The following is a 22,754-nucleotide window of genomic DNA, read 5'->3' on the forward strand; positions in this document are numbered from 1 at the left end:
GGCCCTTGCACTACTTGGTTTTGGTAAATCTGAAGACAAAAATCTGCAGAAAATCTAGTGTGTATGGGGCTTTAGTAAGCACTTCTCCTTTGCTGAGATAATCCATCTACCTCACAGGTGTAGCATATCAAGATGCTGATTAGACAGCATGATTATTGCACAGGTGTGCCTTAGGCTGGTCACAATAAAAGGGCACTCTAAAATGTGCAGTTTTATCACACAGCACAATGCCACAGATGTCGCAAGTTTTGAGGGAGCGTGCAATTGGCATGCTGACTGCAGGAATGTCCACCAGAGCTGTTGCCCTTGGATTTAATGTTCATTTCTCTACCATAAGCCGTCTCCAAAGGCGTTTCATGGAATTTGGCAGTACATCCAACTGGGCCTCACAGCCGCAGACCACGTGTAACCACACCAGCCCAGGACCTCCACATCCAGAATCTTCACCTCCAAGATCCTCTGAGACCAGCCAACCGGACAGCTGCTGCAACAATCAGTTTGCATAACCAAAGAATTTCTGCAGAAACTGTCAGAAACCATCTCAGGGAAGCTCATCTGCATGCTCGTTGTCCTCATCGGAGTCTCGACCTGACTGCAGTTCGTCGTCGTAACCAACTTGAGTGGGCAAATGCTCACATTCAAGGGTGTCTGGCACTTAGGAGAGTTGTTCTCTTCATGGATGAATCCTGGTTTTCACTGTACAGGGCAGATGGCAGACAGCGTGTATGGCGTTGTGTGGGCGAGCGGTTTGCAGGTCACAATCAACAACCTGATCAACTCTATGTGAAGGTGATGTGCTGCACTGCGTGAGGCAAATAATGGTCACACCAGATACTGACTGGATTTTAAATCCCCCCGTCCCCCCCATACAGTAAAACTGCACATTTTAGAGTGGCCTTTTATTGTGGCCAGCCTAAGGCACACCTGTGCAATAATCATGCTGTCTAATCAGCATTATGATATGCCACACCTGTGAGGTGGATGGATTATCTAGGCAATGGAGAAGTGCTCACTAACATTTGTGAACAATATTTGAGAGAAATAGGCCTTTTGTGTACATAGAAAAAGTCGTAGATGTTTAAGTTCAGCTCATGATAAATAGGGGCAAACACAAAGGTGTTGCATTTATAATTTTGCTCAGTGTATATCATGAAATATTCTGGACAGTGTTCTTTGTGGCCAGAAGATTGTCCTTTCTTTGAGAAGTACCCAAAGGCCTAACAATAGCTACATTAGTTCTTCTTAGTTTGATGTATAGTAGCATCACAAAAACCTCAGAAAAAATATATCTTAAATGTTCGTTCTGTCCGACTTTATCATGACTTTCGTAGGTGGCAAAAATATATTGCAACTGAAAAGCATGGGATAATTATACAAAGGGTTCAGTTCAAGCACCTGTGCCATATTGTTTTGCCACTTGATTAAAAGAGTTGCCTGGGAAATATCCCAACCCACAGCCCTTGTTGGGTGGACTTTGGACCCCAGCAGTTTGTAGTGAAAGTGGGGGCATTGATGTGTAAAGGGGTAACAGCAGTGATCTCTACTAGTCTCATGTAGCATGTTCCTAGTTTCACACTGTATTCTGTGGCACGTCTCCAGTATCCAACCACACCTGTAGCATGTCCATAGTCCCTGACCTTCATTTTCTGTAGTATGTCTACAGTCTCTGTCTGTGCTCTTCAGCATTAAATATGCTGAACATTTTGTGCAGATCTTTGGGGATGTCAGGGGCACAGTTGAGGTCCCCTATACCCTGTTAACCACCACTGAGTTTGAATGTCTTTACCTATTTTTTAAGTGTTGGATAGAGTAGGGAATGATTAGAACCCTATTTTTTTTTTTATTTATTGCCTGTGTCCAGTTGGAGAGATGTCCCCTCACTTGCTGCCCTGGAGAGACACAAGAAGAAATGAGAAGAAATCACCCCAAATTCAGAAGAATTCCCTCTTAGACAGTTGGCACCCAACAGGTGTCCATATTTGAAGATTTTTCCCTGCTCCCTGTTTCCATGAATCTTCCTAGCAGGGACATAGACAGCGTTAAAAACCTTACATAGTTTACAATCCTCCTCCACTATGTTCAAAATTAAAATTAGAAATGTTTTGATCAGAGATAAATGTAAAATGCTTTATACTTATAAAGCAGACTGTTGCATGATTTACTGCCTTTAGCTCCATAACATTTATGAAAAAGGTGAGTGCTGTTTGAAGTATTTACTAGCCCTGATATCATCAATATCTAGGTGGACTGAAGGTTGGAAATGCTGCTGCCATATCTAAATCTAGTACGTGATGGCAGCACCCCTGTTTAAAGTTCTTTTAGCATCTGTGGTGGTTTAAGCCCAGTCAAATAGTGTTAAAGCACTGTTTTTTACTAAGTTTTTGACTCTACACTGGAAATGAATAGGCTGTACGTGGTGGCACGCATTATCTTGTGTTTTTGAAATAAATAATTTGAATTGACTACAGCATTAGGCTTTATATCGGTGCACTCAAAATGCTTATGGCAGGACTTTTTTAATTCACTTCAGTACAATACATTGGTGGAAACAGACTGTATAAAAATCAGTCGATATTCTACCTCAGAAAATGCAGCAACATGAAGGACAAAACCATTAGTAGAAATTAGCACTTAAGAGTTGAGATCTTTCTGGTATAAAATGCCCAAATTAATATTACTGTAATATTTACTATTTTCATAAAGATATGAATACTGATATTCAGTGATTTATTCTAAATCAAAAATGTTATCACAAAAACTTCAGCTAAATGATTTGTGGGATTTACATGGGTAAAATGTCTGTTTCAACATGATATGTGATTGGTTGCTAATGGGTGCATCACTTTCCCTTCCTCCAGTTTTTATACATCAGGTATATATATGTTTATTAAGTCTTAAATGTATTTTTTCACACATGTATGCTAATATCTGTCTATCCACATAGATGTACATGAGTGGAATCAAGTATTTTATTGATCTGTGGAACATTATGGATATCTTGGCCATCTTATATTTCATAGCAGGAATTCTATTCAGGTCAGTCTCCTTCCTAAATGTATAAATTAATAAATACCTGGATTTATATTATAATACCAAACAGGTCCCTAAACATTATGGATGATAGCCTTTCTCCAGCATAGCTTTGTTGAGGGTGTCTTCAGGAGTCTTAAATTACCCACCGACCTGAGGTTATCATTGTCCATTCTAGTCAAATTCCAGATCAGGTTACGATCGATACATAAGACATTTTTGGGTAATATAGCTCTCACACAACTACCATAAAGAAAAATAGCAGTTTGGATGGACTAAACCCATAATACAAAAAATAAGCATTTGGCTATTAATGTGAAATGTTCCCTGCAGAAACTGTCTAAGCTTCTTCTTTTCTGATTAGGTTGCAGAGGAACAACTCCAGCTCACTGTACACCGGACGGGTTATTTTCTGCCTGGATTATATCATTTTCACTGTCCGCCTCATCCACATCTTCACGGTTAGCCGTAACCTAGGACCAAAGATCATTATGTTGCAGAGGATGGTGAGAAAATATTTTGTGGTGTAATTTGTCCAAAGGCATGATATTTTAAAGGCTTGGTTTGTAAAATTTTATAGTATAGGCTAGGATTTGCAGCAACGTTCCTGTTCCTCCCTATACCCATTTTACACTACCTTCCCTGGCTTCCTAGCCCCTAGTACAAAATATAACAGAGTATGTAGTATATACAGTACATCTGGAAAGCCTAATTTATATTTTCCAGTGGCGGCCTGTCCATACGGGACGCAGGAGCGCTGCCCCTCTAATCCACACATCTGGCCCCTAATCTACATGCAGGCGCCGGATGTGTGGATTGCAATGGGGGTTTAATTGGCCTCAAAAAAGGGTGGGCTCCGGGCGCACCCAGTTGTGTGACAATAGCTAATAAATATTCACTATTGTCGTCCTGATTCTCCTCCCGGCCAATCAGGAAGTGGATCCTGAGACCCATCACCCGACTGGCCGAGAGGAGAAGCAATCCTATTGGCCGCCGAGGAGGGAGGAAACGCAGGGGAAGCCGCCGTGAAGCCCAGGAGGAGGAGACGCAGGGTGAAGCTGGCGCCCAGGGGAAGCGCTGCCCATGACCTACAGTGCCTTGAAAAAGTATTTATACCCCTTGAAATTTACCACATTTTGTCATGTTACAACCAAAAACGTAAATGTATTTTTATTGGGATTTTATGTGGTAGACCAAGACAAAGTGGCACATAATTAGGAAGTGGAAGGAAAATGATAAATGTTTTTCAAATTTTTTTACAAATAAATATCTGAAAAGTGTGGCGTGCATTTGTATTCAGTCCCCTTTACTCTGATACCCCTAACTAAAATCTAGTGGAACCAATTGTCTTCAGAAGTCACCTATTTAGTAAATAGAGTCCACCTGTGTATAATTTAATATCAGTATAAATACAGCTGATCTGTGAAACCCTCAGAGGTTTGTTAGAGAACCTTAGTGAACAAACAGCACCATGGAGGCCAAGGAACACACCAGACAAGTCAGGGATAAAGTTTTGGAGAATTTTAAAGCAGGGTTAGGTTATAAAAAAATATCCCAAGCTTTGAACATCTCAAGTAGCACTGTTCAATCCATCATCTGAAAATGGAAAGAGTATGGCACAACTGCAAACCTACCAAGACATGGCCGTCCATCTAAACTGACAGGCCGGCAAGAAGAGCATTAATCAGAGAAGCAGCCAAGGGGACCATGGTAACTCTGGAGGAGCTGCAGAGATTCACAGCTCAGGTGGGAGAATCTGTCCACAGAACAATTATTAGTCATGCACTCCACAAATCTGGCCTTTATGGAAGAGTGGCAAGAAGAAAGCCTTGTTAAAAGAAAGCCATAAGAAGTCCCATTTGCAGTTTGCGAGAAGCCATGTGGGGGGGACAGCAAACATGTGGATAAAGGTGCTCTGGTCAGATGAGACCAAAATTGAACTTTTTGGTCTAAAAGCAAAACGCTGTGTGTGGCAGCAAACTAACACTGCACATCACCCTGAACACACCATCCCCACACGTGAAACATGGTGGTGGCAGCATCATGTTGTGGGGATGCTTTTCTCCAGTAGGGACAAGGAAGCTTGTCAGAGTTGATGGGAAGATGGATGGAGCCAAATACAGCGCAATCTTAGAAGAAAAGCTGTAATGCCGCGTACACAGGAGCGGACTTGCCAATGAGCTAAACTCTGTCGGCATTTCCGACGGAAAGATTAAGAACATGTTCTATATCTGAGTCAGTCGGAAATGCCGACAGAAAAAGTCCGATGGGGCATATACACGGTTGGAATGTCCAACCAAAGGCTCCCATCGGACTTTTTCTGTCGGAAAGCCTGGCCATGTGTACGCGGCATTAGAGTCTGCAAAAGACTTGAGACTGGGGCGGAGGTTCACCTTCTATCAGAACAATGACCCTAAACATACAGCTAGAGTTACAATGGAATGGTTTAGATCAAAGCATATTCATATGTTAGAATGGTCCAGTCAAAGTCCAGACCTAAATCCAATTGAGAATCTGTGGCAAGATGGGAAAATTACTGTTCACGGACGCTCTTCATCGATTATGACAGAGCTTGAGCTATTGTGCAAAGAAGAATGGGCAAAAATTTCACTCTCTAGATGTGCAAAGCTGGTAGAGACATCCCCAAAAACACTTGCAGCTGTAATTGAAGTGAAAGGTGGTTCTACAAAGTATTGACTCAGGGGGGCTGAATACAAATGCACGCCAAGCTTTTCAGATATTTATTTGTAAAAAAAATTGTAAACCATTTATCATTTTCCTTCCACTTCACAATTATGTGCCACTTTGTGTTGGTCTATCACATAAAATCACAATAAAATATACTTGCGATTTTGGTTGTAACATGACAAAATGTGGAAAATTTCAAAGGGTATGAATACTTTTTCAAGGCTGGTGACCGACTGACAAAAATTGTAGGTTGTAATTTTTTGGTGGCCTGTAGCGTTCTATTTAAAGATTCCCAATTTTAAATCCCACCAGTGAGACTTCTGTACTTTCTAAAGTTGAACTCCAGATGTTTACATGCAGATTGGACCAATGTATAAGCAGCATTCCTTTTACACACTGACCACAGGGATTTGCCAATGACAGCTGATCACAGAAGTAAACAGAAGCTGGTTATCCACTTTTTTTCACCTCATGATCAGCGTGAGGAGAATGGAAGAAATCCGGTAATCGATCCCAATCTGTGCCCGCCAATGCTGCTAATCAATGCCAACCAGTGCCTACTGGTGCCACATATATCAGTGCCACCCATCAGTGATGCCAATCAGTGCCCACCAGAGCCAAATGTCAGTGCCCATCAGTGCTGCCAATCAGTAGGGACGTTCTTCCGCATTTCTGGTGCATAGAGCCCATTGAAATAATTGGACTGCCCTACACGTGACCTACCTCTTTATCCACCCTGTCAGTACACCTTTGCATCCTAAAACCCCTGCTAACCTCTGCACCCAAACCTCCCTCATCCTCTCCACTCCTCCACCCCTTTAACTCTACCTGCCTCCTCTGCTCATCTTTGCACCCACCTTCCTTACCTCTATACATCCCCTCCTTGCTCACTTGTGCACTGAAACTGTAATTCCTTCTCTGCCTACCTCTGCACACCTTCAAACACCCTTCACCCCACCAATTTGCTTACCTTTGCAGAACAGGCTGATGTTAGGCTGAATGACCACAGTTGCAGGCAGGACTTTCAAGCATGCCCCTTTATCTCCCCAATGGGCAGCATTCAGCAGAAGTGATGGTGAATATGACCTCAGGGGGGCATGATATACACATAAATGCCTCCTCTATTTACATATGAATGCCGCCGGTCCGCGACTATTTACATATGAATGCAGCCGCTATTTACATGTCAATACCGTTTATTTACATGTAAACACACAGTCTGTGGGTGAGTCATCTGTTCACAACAATAGGGAAGAGCTGGGCAGCATTAGTAGCAACACTTCACACAGAGTAGACTGGGGGTTCATGTTCCATACATTAGAAAAAATGGGAGTAGGCCCAAGGATGTTGAAAAGAATACAAATTTTATATAGACAACCAAGAGCAGCAATCAGGATTAATGGGGTACTCTCAGAACTTTTTGAAATGAAGAGAGGGACAAGACAGGGGTGCCCTCTGTCCCCACTCCTTTTTATCCTATCACTAGAGCCCTTCCTCGCAACACTACGCAACGACCCTGATATTAAAGGACCCAAGGTGGGTAATGAAGAGCACAAGTTATCGGCATTCGCCTATGATGTGCTCTTTTATATAATTAAACTGGAAAGTACACTGCCAAAGCTAATTAGAACGATTAAACAATATGGAGAGCTAGCAAATTTAAAATTAATATGGGGAAATCCGAAATCCTAAATATAAATCTAAGAAAAACAGAAGAGGAAAAGTTGAAGAAGGAATTTCAATTCATATGGAAAAAAGAAATAAAATATTTAGAAGTAAAACTAGCTAACTCCCTGGAGAAAATATACAAAAAGAACTACATCCCCCTATTAGATGAAATCAGGAAAGAGGGAAGAAAATTACAGACTAGACCAATATCTTGGATAGGCCGGATAAACGCTATTAAAATGACCCTGCTCCCAAAAATTACATATAAATTCCAAATGTGACCTATAGGTCTACCATCATATTACCTCAGAAAACTAAAAACAATATTAACAAATGTTATTTGGAAAAATAAAAAGCCGAGGGTATCTCTAAAGATTCTAAGACAGGAGAAAAAAAGGGGGCTTGGCGGCTCTGGATATTGTAACATATTACAAAGCAATAATCTTGTCACGAGCGATAGAATGGGCAAGGGATAATCAAGAAAAAAGATGGGTAAATTTAGAAAAATTTTATAGTAAGGCACAGTTGGGAGTAATTATTTGGAATCCCCCTCAACACAGAACGTTAGATGAAAATACACATGGGTTAACATGAGTGGTACTTAGGATTTGGGACAGAACCTATAAACAGTTGAATAAAACTTATAACTCACCACTATTAAGATTAAAGAATAACGAGTTTTTTGCCCCGGGGAAAGTGAGTATAGGGGGGAATTGGATAAAGAAAGATAAGGTGGAATTAAGAGAGATAGTAAATAAAGGGAAAATTAGAACACTTCACGAGTTGCAACAGAATACAGAAACATGGGTTTCTGATCGCATCCATCCCTCTGCCACTGATCCCCTCATCCCACCATCCCTCTGCCCCTGATCCCAATCATTCCACCATCCCTCTGCCCCTGATCACATCCATCCCTCTGCTCCTAATCGCATCCATCCCTCTGCCACTGATCCCCTCCATCCCACCATCCCTCTGCCCCGATCCCATTCATCTCACCATCCCTCTGCTGCTGATCCCATCCATCCCACCATCCCTCTGCCCCAGATCCCATCCATCCCACCATCGCTCTGCCCCTGATCCCATCCATCTCACCATCCCTCTGCCCCTGATCCCATCCATTCCACCATCCCTTTGCCCTTGATCCCATCCATCCCACCATCCCTATGCCCCTGATCCCATCCATCCCACCATCCCTCTGCCCCAGATCCCATCCATCCCACCATCCCTCTGCCCCTGATCCCATTAATTCCACCATCCCTCTGCCCCTGATCCCATCCATCTCACCATTCCTCTGCCCCTGATCACATCCATCCCTCTGCTCCTAATCGCATCCATCCCTCTGCCACTGATCCCCTCCATCCCACCATCTCTCTGCCCAATCTCATCCATCTCACCATCCCTATGCCGCTGATCCCATCCATCCCACCATGCCTCTGCCCCAGATCCCATCCATCCCACCATCCCTTTGCCCCTGATCCCATCCATCTCACCATCCCTCTGCCCCTGATCCCATATATTCCACCATCCCTATGCCCTTGATCCCATCCATCCCACCATCCCTCTGCCACTGATCCCATTCATTCCACTATCCCACTGCCACTGATCCCTTCCATCCCATCATCCCCCTGCCCCTGATCCCATCCCTCCCACCATCGCTCTGCCACTGATCCTATCCATCCCACTATCCCTCTGATCCCATCCATCCCCCTGCCCCTGATCCCATCCCTCCCACCATCTCTCTGCCCCTGATCCTATCCCTCCCACCATCCCTCTGCTCCTGATCCCATCCATCCCACCATCGCTCTGCCACTGATCCCGTCCCTCCCCCACCATCATCCCTCTGCCACTGATCCCAACCATCCCACCATCTCTCTGCCCCTGATCACATCCATCCCTCTGCTCCTAATCGCATCCATCCCTCTGCCACTGATCCCCTCCATCCCACCATCCCTCTGCCCCTGATCCCATTCATCTCACCATCCCTCTGCTGCTGATCCCATCCATCCCACCATCCCTCTGCCCCAGATCCCATCCATCCCACCATCGCTCTGCCCCTGATCCCATCCATCTCACCATCCCTCTGCCCCTGATCCCATCCATTCCACCATCCCTTTGCCCTTGATCCCATCCATCCCACCATCCCTATGCCCCTGATCCCATCCATCCCACCATCCCTCTGCCCCAGATCCCATCCATCCCACCATCCCTCTGCCCCTGATCCCATTAATTCCACCATCCCTCTGCCCCTGATCCCATCCATCTCACCATTCCTCTGCCCCTGATCACATCCATCCCTCTGCTCCTAATCGCATCCATCCCTCTGCCACTGATCCCCTCCATCCCACCATCTCTCTGCCCAATCTCATCCATCTCACCATCCCTATGCCGCTGATCCCATCCATCCCACCATGCCTCTGCCCCAGATCCCATCCATCCCACCATCCCTTTGCCCCTGATCCCATCCATCTCACCATCCCTCTGCCCCTGATCCCATATATTCCACCATCCCTATGCCCTTGATCCCATCCATCCCACCATCCCTCTGCCCCTGATCCCATCCATCTCACCATCCCTCTGCCACTGATCCCATTCATTCCACTATCCCACTGCCACTGATCCCTTCCATCCCATCATCCCCCTGCCCCTGATCCCATCCCTCCCACCATCGCTCTGCCACTGATCCCATCCATCCCACTATCCCTCTGATCCCATCCATCCCCCTGCCCCTGATCCCATCCCTCCCACCATCTCTCTGCCCCTGATCCTATCCCTCCCACCATCCCTCTGCTCCTGATCCCATCCATCCCACCATCGCTCTGCCACTGATCCCGTCCCTCCCCCACCATCATCCCTCTGCCACTGATCCCAACCATCCCACCATCTCTCTGCCCCTGATTGCATCCATCCCTCTGCCACTGATCCCCTCCATCCCTCTGCCCCTAATCCCATCCATCTCACCATCCCTCTGCCCCTGATCCCATTCATCTCACCATCCCTCTGCCCCTGATCCCATCCATCTCACCATCCCTCTGCCCCTGATCCAATCCATCCCACCATCCCTCTGCCCTGATCCCAGCCATCCCACATCCCTCTGCCCTGATCCCAGCCATCCCACATCCCTCTGCCCCTGATGCCATCCATTTCACCATCCCTCTGCCCCTGATCCCATTCATCTTACCATCCCTCTGCCCCTGATTCTATCCGTCTCACCATCCCTCTGCCACTGATCCCATCCATCCCTCTGCCCCTGATCCCATCCATTCCACCATGCCTCTGCCCCTGATCCCATCCCTCCCACCATCCCTCTGCCCCTGATCCCATCCATCCCACCATCCCTCTGCCACTGATTCCATCCCTCTCTCACCACCATCCCTCTGCCCCTGATCCCATCTATCCCACCATCCCTCTGCCCCTGATCCCATCCATCCCTTTGCCACTGATCCCAACCATCCCACCATCTCTTTGCCCCTGATCCCATCCACCCCACCATCACTCTGCCACTGATCCCATCCATACCACCATCTATTTGCCACTGTTCATATCCATCCCACTGCCCCTGATCCCATCTACCCCACCATCCCTCTGGCCTTGATCCCATCCATCCCACCATCCCTCTGCCACTGATCCCATCCATACCACCATACCTCTGCCACTGATCTCATCTATTCCACCATCCCCCTGCTCCTGATCAAATCCATCCCTCTGCCACTGATCCAATCCATCCCTCTGCCCCTGATCCCATCCATCCCACCATCCGTTTGCCCCTGATCCCATCCATCCCGCATCCCTCTGCCACTGATCCCATCCATACCACTATCCCTTTGCCACTGTTGCCATCCATCCCACTGCCCCTGATCCCATCTATCCCACCATCCACCTGCCCCTGATCCCATCCATCCCACCATCCCTCTGCCACTGATCCCATCCATCCCACTATCGTTCTGCTACTGATCCCCTCCATCCCACCATCCCTCTGCCCCTGATCCCATCCATCCCACCATCCCTCTGCCACTGCTCCCATCACACCTCCACCACCATCCCTCTCCCACTGATCCCATCCCACCATGATCCCATCCATACCACTATCCCTTTGCCCCTGATCTCATCCATCCCTCTGCCACTGATCCAATCCATCCCTCTGCCCAGATCCCATCCATCCCACCATCCCTTTGCCCCTGATCCCATCCACCCCACCATCCCTCTGTCACTGATATCATCCATCCCACCATTCCTCTGCTACTGATCCCCTCCATCCCACCATCCCTCTGCCCCTGATCCCATCCATCCCACCATCCCTCTGCCACTGCTCCCATCACACCTCCACCACCATCCCTCCATACCATTATCCCTTTGCCCCTGATCCCATCCATCCCTCTGCCACTGATCCAATCCATCTCTCTGCCCCCATCCCATCCATCCCACCATCCCTTTGCCCCTGATCCCATCCATCCCACCATCCCTCTGCCACTGATCCCATCCATACCACTATCCCTTTGTCACTATTGCCATCCATCCCACTGCCCCTGATCCCATCTATCCCATCCATCCCTCTGCCACTGATCCAATCCATCCCTCTGCCCCTGATCTCATCCATCCCACCATCCTGTTTCCCCTGATCCCATCCATACCACTATCCCTTTGCCACTGTTGCCATCCATCCCACTGCCACTGATCCCATCCATCCCACCATCCCTCTGCTACTGATCCCCTCCATCCCACCATCCCTCTGCCCCCGATCCTATCCATCCCACCATCCCTCTGCCCCCCGATCCCATCCATCCCACCATCCCTCTGCGGCTGCTCCCATCACACCTCCACCACCATCCCTCTCCTACTGATCCCATCCCACCCTGATCCCATTCATCCCACTATCCCTTTGCCACTGATCCCATCCATACCACTATCCCTTTGCCACTGTTGCCATCCATCCCACTGCCACTGATCCCATCCATCCCACCATCCCTCTGCTACTGATCCCCTCCATCCCACCATCCCTCTGCCCCTGATCCTATCCATCCCACCATCCCTCTGCCCCCGATCCCATCCATCCCACCATCCCTCTGCGGCTGCTCCCATCACACCTCCACCACCATCCCTCTCCTACTGATCCCATCCCACCCTGATCCCATCCATCCCACCATCCCTCTGCTGCTGATCCCTTCCATCCTTCTGCCACTGATCCCTTCCATCCCACCGTCCCAATGCCACTGATTCCACCCCCCATTCCTCTGCCCCTTATCCCATCCATCCCTCTGGCACTGATCCCATCGCCCCTGATCCCATCCATCCTTATGGCCCTAATCCTATCTATCCCACCATCCCTCTGCCCCTGATCCCATCTCACCATCCATCTGCCACTGATACCAACCATCCCACCATCCCTCTGCTCCTGATCGCATCCATCCCTCTGCCACTGATCCCCTCATCCCACCATCCCTCTGCCCCTGATCCCAATCATTCCACCATCCCTCTGCCCCTGATCCCATCCATCTCACCATCCCTCTGCCCCTGATCACATCCATCCCTCTGCTCCTAATCGCATCCATCCCTCTGCCACTGATCCCCTCCATCCCACCATCCCTCTGCCCCTGATCCCATTTATCTCACCATCCCTCTGCTGCTGATCCCATCCATCCCACCATCCCTCTGCCCCAGATCCCATCCATCCCACCATCGCTCTGCCCCTGATCCCATCCATCTCACCATCCCTCTGCCCCTGATCCCATCCATTCCACCATCCCTTTGCCCTTGATCCCATCCATCCCACCATCCCTATGCCCCTGATCCCATCCATCCCACCATCCCTCTGCCCCAGATCCCATCCATCCCACCATCCCTCTGCCCCTGATCCCATTAATTCCACCATCCCTCTGCCCCTGATCCCATCCATCTCACCATTCCTCTGCCCCTGATCACATCCATCCCTCTGCTCCTAATCGCATCCATCCCTCTGCCACTGATCCCCTCCATCCCACCATCTCTCTGCCCAATCTCATCCATCTCACCATCCCTCTGCCGCTGATCCCATCCATCCCACCATGCCTCTGCCCCAGATCCCATCCATCCCACCATCCCTTTGCCCCTGATCCCATCCATCTCACCATCCCTCTGCCCCTAATCCCATATATTCCACCATCCCTATGCCCTTGATCCCATCCATCCCACCATCCCTCTGTCCCTGATCCCATCCATCTCACCATCCCTCTGCCACTGATCCCATTCATTCCACTATCCCACTGCCACTGATCCCTTCCATCCCATCATCCCCCTGCCCCTGATCCCATCCCTCCCACCATCGCTCTGCCACTGATCCCATCCATCCCACTATCCCTCTGATCCCATCCATCCCCCTGCCCCTGATCCCATCCCTCCCACCATCTCTCTGCCCCTGATCCTATCCCTCCCACCATCCCTCTGCTCCTGATCCCATCCATCCCACCATCGCTCTGCCACTGATCCCGTCCCTCCCCCACCATCATCCCTCTGCCACTGATCCCAACCATCCCACCATCTCTCTGCCCCTGATTGCATCCATCCCTCTGCCACTGATCCCCTCCATCCCTCTGCCCCTAATCCCATCCATCTCACCATCCCTCTGCCCCTGATCCCATTCATCTCACCATCCCTCTGCCCCTGATCCCATCCATCTCACCATCCCTCTGCCCCTGATCCAATCCATCCCACCATCCCTCTGCCCTGATCCCAGCCATCCCACATCCCTCTGCCAATGATGCCATCCATTTCACCATCCCTCTGCCCCTGATCCCATTCATCTTACCATCCCTCTGCCCCTGATTCTATCCATCTCACCATCCCTCTGCCACTGATCCCATCCATCCCACTATCCCTCTGCCACTGATCCCATCCATCCCTCTGCCCCTGATCCCATCCATTCCACCATGCCTCTGCCCCTGATCCCATCCCTCCCACCATCCCTCTGCCCCTGATCCCATCCATCCCACCATCCCTCTGCCACTGATTCCATCCCTCTCTCACCACCATCCCTCTGCCCCTGATCCCATCTATCCCACCATCCCTCTGCCCCTGATCCCATCCATCCCTTTGCCACTGATCCCAACCATCCCGCCATCTCTTTGCCCCTGATCCCATCCACCCCACCATCACTCTGCCACTGATCCCATCCATACCACCATCTATTTGCCACTGTTCATATCCATCCCACTGCCCCTGATCCCATCTACCCCACCATCCCTCTGGCCTTGATCCCATCCATCCCACCATCCCTCTGCCACTGATCCCATCCATACCACCATACCTCTGCCACTGATCTCATCTATTCCACCATCCCCCTGCCCCTGATCAAATCCATCCCTCTGCCACTGATCCAATCCATCCCTCTGCCCCTGATCCCATCCATCCCACCATCCGTTTGCCCCTGATCCCATCCATCCGGCATCCCTCTGCCACTGATCCCATCCATACCACTATCCCTTTGCCACTGTTGCCATCCATCCCACTGCCCCTGATCCCATCTATCCCACCATCCACCTGCCCCTGATCCCATCCATCCCACCATCCCTCTGCCACTGATCCCATCCTTCCCACTATCGCTCTGCTACTGATCCCCTCCATCCCACCATCCCTCTGCCCCTGATCCCATCCATCCCACCATCCCTCTGCCACTGCTCCCATCACACCTCCACCACCATCCCTCTCCCACTGATCCCATCCCACCATGATCCCATCCATACCACTATCCCTTTGCCCCTGATCTCATCCATCCCTCTGCCACTGATCCAATCCATCCCTCTGCCCCGATCCCATCCATCCCACCATCCCTTTGCCCCTGATCCCATCCACCCCACCATCCCTCTGCCACTGATATCATCCATCCCACCATTCCTCTGCTACTGATCCCCTCCATCCCACCATCCCTCTGCCCCTGATCCCATCCATCCCACCATCCCTCTGCCACTGCTCCCATCACACCTCCACCACCATCCCTCCATACCACTATCCCTTTGCCCCTGATCCCATCCATCCCTCTGCCACTGATCCAATCCATCTCTCTGCCCCCATCCCATCCATCCCACCATCCCTTTGCCCCTGATCCCATCCATCCCACCATCCCTCTGCCACTGATCCCATCCATACCACTATCCCTTTGCCACTATTGCCATCCATCCCACTGCCCCTGATCCCATCTATCCCATCCATCCCTCTGCCACTGATCCAATCCATCCCTCTGCCCCTGATCCCATCCATCCCACCATCCTGTTGCCCCTGATCCTATCCATCCCACCATCCCTCTGCCACTGATCCCATCCATACCACTATCCCTTTGCCACTGTTGCCATCCATCTAACTGCCACTGATCCCATCCATCCCACCATCCCTCTGCTACTGATCCCCTCCATCCCACCATCCCTCTGCCCCCGATCCTATCCATCCCACCATCCCTCTGCCCCCCGATCCCATCCATCCCACCATCCCTCTGCGGCTGCTCCCATCACACCTCCACCACCATCCCTCTCCTACTGATCCCATCCCACCCTGATCCCATTCATCCCACTATCCCTTTGCCACTGATCCCATCCATACCACTATCCCTTTGCCACTGTTGCCATCCATCCCACTGCCACTGATCCCATCCATCCCACCATCCCTCTGCTACTGATCCCCTCCATCCCACCATCCCTCTGCCCCCGATCCTATCCATCCCACCATCCCTCTGCCCCCGATCCCATCCATCCCACCATCCCTCTGCGGCTGCTCCCATCACACCTCCACCACCATCCCTCTACTACTGATCCCATCCCACCCTGATCCCATCCATCCCTTTGCCACTGATCCAATCCATCCCTCTTCCCCTGATCCCATCCATTCCACCATTCATCTGCCCCTGATCCCATCCATTCCACCATCCCTCTGCCCCTGATCCCATCCATCCCACCATCCCTCTGCCCCTGATCCTATCCATCCCACCATCCCCCTGCCCCTGATCCCATCCCTCCCACCATCCCCCTGCCCCTGATGCCATCCATCCCACCATCCCTCTGCCACTGGTCCCATCACACCCCCACCACCATCTCTCTCCCACTAATCCCATTCCACCCTCACCACCATCCCTCTGCCCCTGATCCCATCCATACCACCATACCTCTGCCACTGATCTCATCTATCCCACCATCACCCTGCCCCTGATCCAATCCACCCCTCTGCCACTGATCCCATCCATCCCAATATCCCTTTGCCCCTGATCCCATCCATCCCTCTGCCCCTGATCCCATCCATCCCACTATCCCTTTGCTACTGATCCCATCCATTCCACCATCCCTCTGCCCCTGATCCCATCCATCCCACCATCCCTCTGCCCCTGATCCTATCGATCCCACCACCCCCCTGCCCCTGATCCCATCCCTCCCACCATTCCCCTGCCCCTGATGCCATCCATCCCACCATCCCTCTGCCACTGGTCCCATCACACCCCCACCACCATCTCTCTCCCACTAATCCCATTCCACCCTCACCACCATCCCTCTGCCCCTGATCCCATCCATACCACCATACTTCTGCCACTGATCTCATCTATCCCACCATCACCCTGCCCCTGATCCAATCCACCCCTCTGCCACTGATCCCATCCATCCCAATATCCCTTTGCCCCTGATCCCATCCATCCCTCTACCCCTGATCCCATCCATCCCACTATCCCTTTGCTCCTGATCCCATCCACCCCACCATCCCTCTGCCACTGATCCTATCCATACCACTTTCCCTTTGCCACTGTTGCCATCCATCCCACTGCCCCTGATCCTATCCATCCCACCATCCCTCTGCTACTGATCCCCTCCATCCCACCATCCCTCTGCCCCTGATCCCATCCATTCCACCATCCCTCTGCTACTGATCCCCTCCATCCCACCATCCCTCTGCCCCTGATCCCATCCTTTCCACCATCCCTCTGCCCCTGACCCCATCCATCCTACCATCCCTCTGCCCCTGATCCTATCCATCCCACCACCCCCCCTTTCCCTGATCCCATCCCTCCCACCATCCCCCTGCCCCTGATCCCATCCATCCTACCATCCCTCTGCCACTGCTCCCATCACTCCCCCACCACCATCCCTCTGCCCCTGATCCCATCCATACCACCATACGTCTGCCACTGATCTCATCTATTCCACCATCCCCCTGCCCCTGATCCAATCCACCCCTCTGCCACTGATCCCATCTATCCCACTATCCCTTTGTCCCTGATCCCATCCATCCCTCTGCCACTGATCCAATCCATCCCTCTGCCCCTGATCCCATCCATCCCACCATTCCTCTGCTACTGATCCCCTCCATCCCTCTGCCCCTGATCCCATCCATCCCACCATCCCTCTGCCACTGCTCCCATCCATACCACCATCCCTTTGCCCCTGATCCCATCCATCCCACCATCCCTCTGCCACTGATCCCATCCATACCACTATCCCTTTGCCACTATTGCCATCCATCCCACTGCCCCTGATCCCATCTATCCCATCCATCCCTCTGCCACTGATCCAATCCATCCCTCTGCCCCTGATCCCATCCATCCCACCATCCTGTTGCCCCTGATCCTATCCATCCCACCATCCCTCTGCCACTGATCCCATCCATACCACTATCCCTTTGCCACTGTTGCCATCCATCCCACTGCCACTGATCCCATCCATCCCACCATCCCTCTGCTACTGATCCCCTCCATCCCACCATCCCTCTGCCCCCGATCCTATCCATCCCACCATCCCTCTGCCCCCCGATCCCATCCATCCCACCATCCCTCTGCGGCTGCTCCCATCACACCTCCACCACCATCCCTCTCCTACTGATCCCATCCCACCCTGATCCCATTCATCCCACTATCCCTTTGCCACTGATCCCATCCATACCACTATCCCTTTGCCACTGTTGCCATCCATCCCACTGCCACTGATCCCATCCATCCCACCATCCCTCTGCTACTGATCCCCTCCATCCCACCATCCCTCTGCCCCCGATCCTATCCATCCCACCATCCCTCTGCCCCCGATCCCATCCATCCCACCATCCCTCTGCGGCTGCTCCCATCACACCTCCACCACCATCCCTCTACTACTGATCCCATCCCACCCTGATCCCATCCATCCCTTTGCCACTGATCCAATCCATCCCTCTTCCCCTGATCCCATCCATTCCACCATTCATCTGCCCCTGATCCCATCCATTCCACCATCCCTCTGCCCCTGATCCCATCCATCCCACCATCCCTCTGCCCCTGATCCTATCCATCCCACCATCCCCCTGCCCCTGATCCCATCCCTCCCACCATCCCCCTGCCCCTGATGCCATCCATCCCACCATCCCTCTGCCACTGGTCCCATCACACCCCCACCACCATCTCTCTCCCACTAATCCCATTCCACCCTCACCACCATCCCTCTGCCCCTGATCCCATCCATACCACCATACCTCTGCCACTGATCTCATCTATCCCACCATCACCCTGCCCCTGATCCAATCCACCCCTCTGCCACTGATCCCATCCATCCCAATATCCCTTTGCCCCTGATCCCATCCATCCCTCTGCCCCTGATCCCATCCATCCCACTATCCCTTTGCTCCTGATCCCATCCATTCCACCATCCCTCTGCCCCTGATCCCATCCATCCCACCATCCCTCTGCCCCTGATCCTATCGATCCCACCACCCCCCTGCCCCTGATCCCATCCCTCCCACCATTCCCCTGCCCCTGATGCCATCCATCCCACCATCCCTCTGCCACTGGTCCCATCACACCCCCACCACCATCTCTCTCCCACTAATCCCATTCCACCCTCACCACCATCCCTCTGCCCCTGATCCCATCCATACCACCATACTTCTGCCACTGATCTCATCTATCCCACCATCACCCTGCCCCTGATCCAATCCACCCCTCTGCCACTGATCCCATCCATCCCAATATCCCTTTGCCCCTGATCCCATCCATCCCTCTACCCCTGATCCCATCCATCCCACTATCCCTTTGCTCCTGATCCCATCCACCCCACCATCCCTCTGCCACTGATCCTATCCATACCACTTTCCCTTTGCCACTGTTGCCATCCATCCCACTGCCCCTGATCCCATCTATCCCACCATCCACCTGCCCCTGATCCCATTCATCCCACCATCCCTCTGCCACTGATCCTATCCATCCCACCATCCCTCTGCTACTGATCCCCTCCATCCCACCATCCCTCTGCCCCTGATCCCATCCATGCCACCATCCCTCTGCTACTGATCCCCTCCATCCCACCATCCCTCTGCCCCTGATCCCATCCTTTCCACCATCCCTCTGCCCCTGACCCCATCCATCCTACCATCCCTCTGCCCCTGATCCTATCCATCCCACCACCCCCCCTTTCCCTGATCCCATCCCTCCCACCATCCCCCTGCCCCTGATCCCATCCATCCTACCATCCCTCTGCCACTGCTCCCATCACTCCCCCACCACCATCCCTCTGCCCCTGATCCCATCCATACCACCATACGTCTGCCACTGATCTCATCTATTCCACCATCCCCCTGCCCCTGATCCAATCCACCCCTCTGCCACTGATCCCATCTATCCCACTATCCCTTTGTCCCTGATCCCATCCATCCCTCTGCCACTGATCCAATCCATCCCTCTGCCCCTGATCCCATCCATCCCACCATTCCTCTGCTACTGATCCCCTCCATCCCTCTGCCCCTGATCCCATCCATCCCACCATCCCTCTGCCACTGCTCCCATCCATACCACTATCCCTTTGCCCCTGATCCCATCCATCCCTCTGCCACTAATCCAATCCATCCCTCTGCCCCCTGATCCCATCCATCCCACCATCCCTCTGCCACTGCTCCCATCACACCTCCACCACCACCCCTCTCCCACTGATCCCATCCCACCCTGATCCCATCCATCCCACTATCCCTTTGCCCCTGATCCCATCCATCCCTCTGCCACTGATCCAATACATCCCTCTGCCACTGATCCCATCCATCCCACCATTCCTTTGCCCCTGATCCCATCCATCTCACCATCCCTCTGCCACTGATCCCATCCATACCACTATCCCTTTGCCACTGTTGTCATCCATCTCACTGCCCCTGATCCCATCTATCCCACCACCCCTTTGCCCCTGATCCCATCCATCCCACCATCCACCTGCCCCTGATCCCATCCATCCCACCATCCCTCTGCCACTGATCCCATCCATCCCACCATCCCTCTACCCCCGTTCCTATCCATCCCACTATACCTCAGCCAGTGATCCCATCTATCCCACCATCCCTCTGCCCAGTGATCCCACTATCACTTATATTTTTTGCATTTAGGACAGAAATGCATTTCAGGTCTTTGTTAAATCTACTGACCAGCCCAGAACTAGTTTGTGAGAGAGTCAGTCTTTCTCACATTTTCACAGCTCTTATGGCAAATAAGCCTTTCTGTTTTTCCTCTAGATGTAAAGAATGCTTCTTTGTTTTCTGTAATGAACAACTTGTAGCCCTCTTTTGGGATGGTGAACAAATGAAAAAAAAATGCAGTTCTCCTGACTGCTTCAGTTTTTGGATAAAAACCATGCGCAGTAATCGTGGTGCATCAAGGAATCTAATCAAATTGAATTGTGGACAGGATAACTGTAATCGAATCGTGAGACCAGTGAAGATGCGCACCTTAATGACCGCGCAATTGTCATTCAAAATGAGACCGCACTGTAAGCTGAAAATCAGCCTGGGCAGGAAGGGGCTATAAGTGCCCAGTAAGCAAGTGGTTAAACAATTACTGGTACTACAGCGTGAGGATTCTAATTTAAGGACCTGAAATACATAAAGGAAAATTGTAAATGAGTATATGTTTAAAACTGAAATTGAATACAGTAGAATATACACATTTAAATACATATCTGCAAACCGTTTATTCTGCAAAAAGATTTATAATTCTGTTTGGCTCATTTTATGATTCCCTGTCCGGATATTTGACCTCAAATTGAGTTATCCTTTCTATACAGATTGTGTACTGGCTTTGCTTTGTTTTAAGTGGAACAATAAAAGATGAAATTCACTTTGTGGGTGTGCTGATCTACTTTGGAAGTATTGACCCTGTAAAATTTAAATTTGACTATTAATAATAAAACATTGTCCTGCAAAAACTGTCTATGCTCCGACGTTTCTGCTTAGACTGCACAGGGACAATTCCAGTTCACTGTACAATAGATGAGTTAATACTGCCCGGATTATATAATTTTCACTGCCCACCTCGTCCGTAGTTTATATAAATACACACAGTCTAATATGAAAAGATTTTTAATTCTGTTTGGCTCATTTTGTGATATCTGTCAGGGACAAATGGATAGAAAAATGATTGAAGAGCTGGTCATAATCATTTTGTTCTCTTTCTACAGCTCATAGATGTCTTCTTTTTCCTCTTCCTGTTTGCTGTTTGGGTTATAGCGTTTGGAGTGGCTCGTCAGGGAATTCTAAGATGGAATGAGCAACGCTGGGAATGGATTTTCCGCTCTGTTATATATGAGCCATATCTGGCTGTGTTTGGGCAATACATTGCTGATGTGGATGGTAACCCTCTACTATCACTATAAGTCCAATAAGTAAAGCTGAGTGCCTGAAATACGTCTGCTGCAGTCAATACATTATTGTGGTCTTCATATTTTGGTGGGCAGAATGTGCCATGGTCACAGTGTGACTACACAGACACCACCTCTGGCCTCTCAACCTATGTACATCTCCTTTGCCATAGGGAGTACTTTAACTTACAATTCAGTGTTTATGCTTGCCGTCAGTCCTCAAAGTTGGTGAATGGACAGATTGAATCAAACACCAGACAGTTGCAGTTTTAAACGTTTACTGTACTTCTTGAGGGTTCAATATTTGGAACAGATATTAAAGTTCAGGCATCAACAGTTCAGAAACATGCTTCTGCAGCACTCTTGGTCTCCATCAATTCACCTCCTAATCCTCCTCTTTACCTATTGCTGGAATACAACATCGTAGGACTTGGCCCCCAGGACCATTACCATGGGGTCCACACAGCCAGAGGCTTCTACTTCTTCCTCTGCACAAGTTCCTCTCCCCATCTCTTACTTCATATATATATATATATATGTGTGTGTGTGTGTGTATATATATATATATATATATATATATATATATACACAATGGGGGAAAATAATTATTTGATCCCCTGCAGATTTTGTAAGTTTGCCCACTTACAAGGAAATGAAGGGTCTATAATTTTTATCATAGGTGCATTTTAAATGATAGAGACATCTATCAACTAAAAATCCAGAAAAAAAACACATAAAACAAATGTTATAAATTAAGTTGCAGCTCAGTGAGTAAAATAAGTATTCGATCCC

The 22,754-nt window shown here is 50.2% G+C and overlaps 1 protein-coding gene across 1 annotated transcript in view; it reads left to right on the forward strand.

Annotated features, from left to right (window-relative positions):
* The window catches only part of TRPM8 (transient receptor potential cation channel subfamily M member 8), a 167,000-nt gene that overhangs the window by 116,452 nt on the left and 27,794 nt on the right, over window positions 1-22,754 (forward strand). Inside the window, exons 19-21 of the mRNA XM_073634952.1 lie at window positions 2,945-3,036; window positions 3,395-3,536; window positions 21,783-21,954. Coding sequence (XP_073491053.1) covers window positions 2,945-3,036; window positions 3,395-3,536; window positions 21,783-21,954 — 406 coding nt within the window. The remainder of the gene's footprint in view (window positions 1-2,944; window positions 3,037-3,394; window positions 3,537-21,782; window positions 21,955-22,754) is intronic.

The sequence above is a fragment of the Aquarana catesbeiana genome, linkage group LG06 (assembly GCF_042186555.1).
Source record: "Aquarana catesbeiana isolate 2022-GZ linkage group LG06, ASM4218655v1, whole genome shotgun sequence".
NCBI lineage: Eukaryota > Metazoa > Chordata > Amphibia > Anura > Ranidae > Aquarana > Aquarana catesbeiana.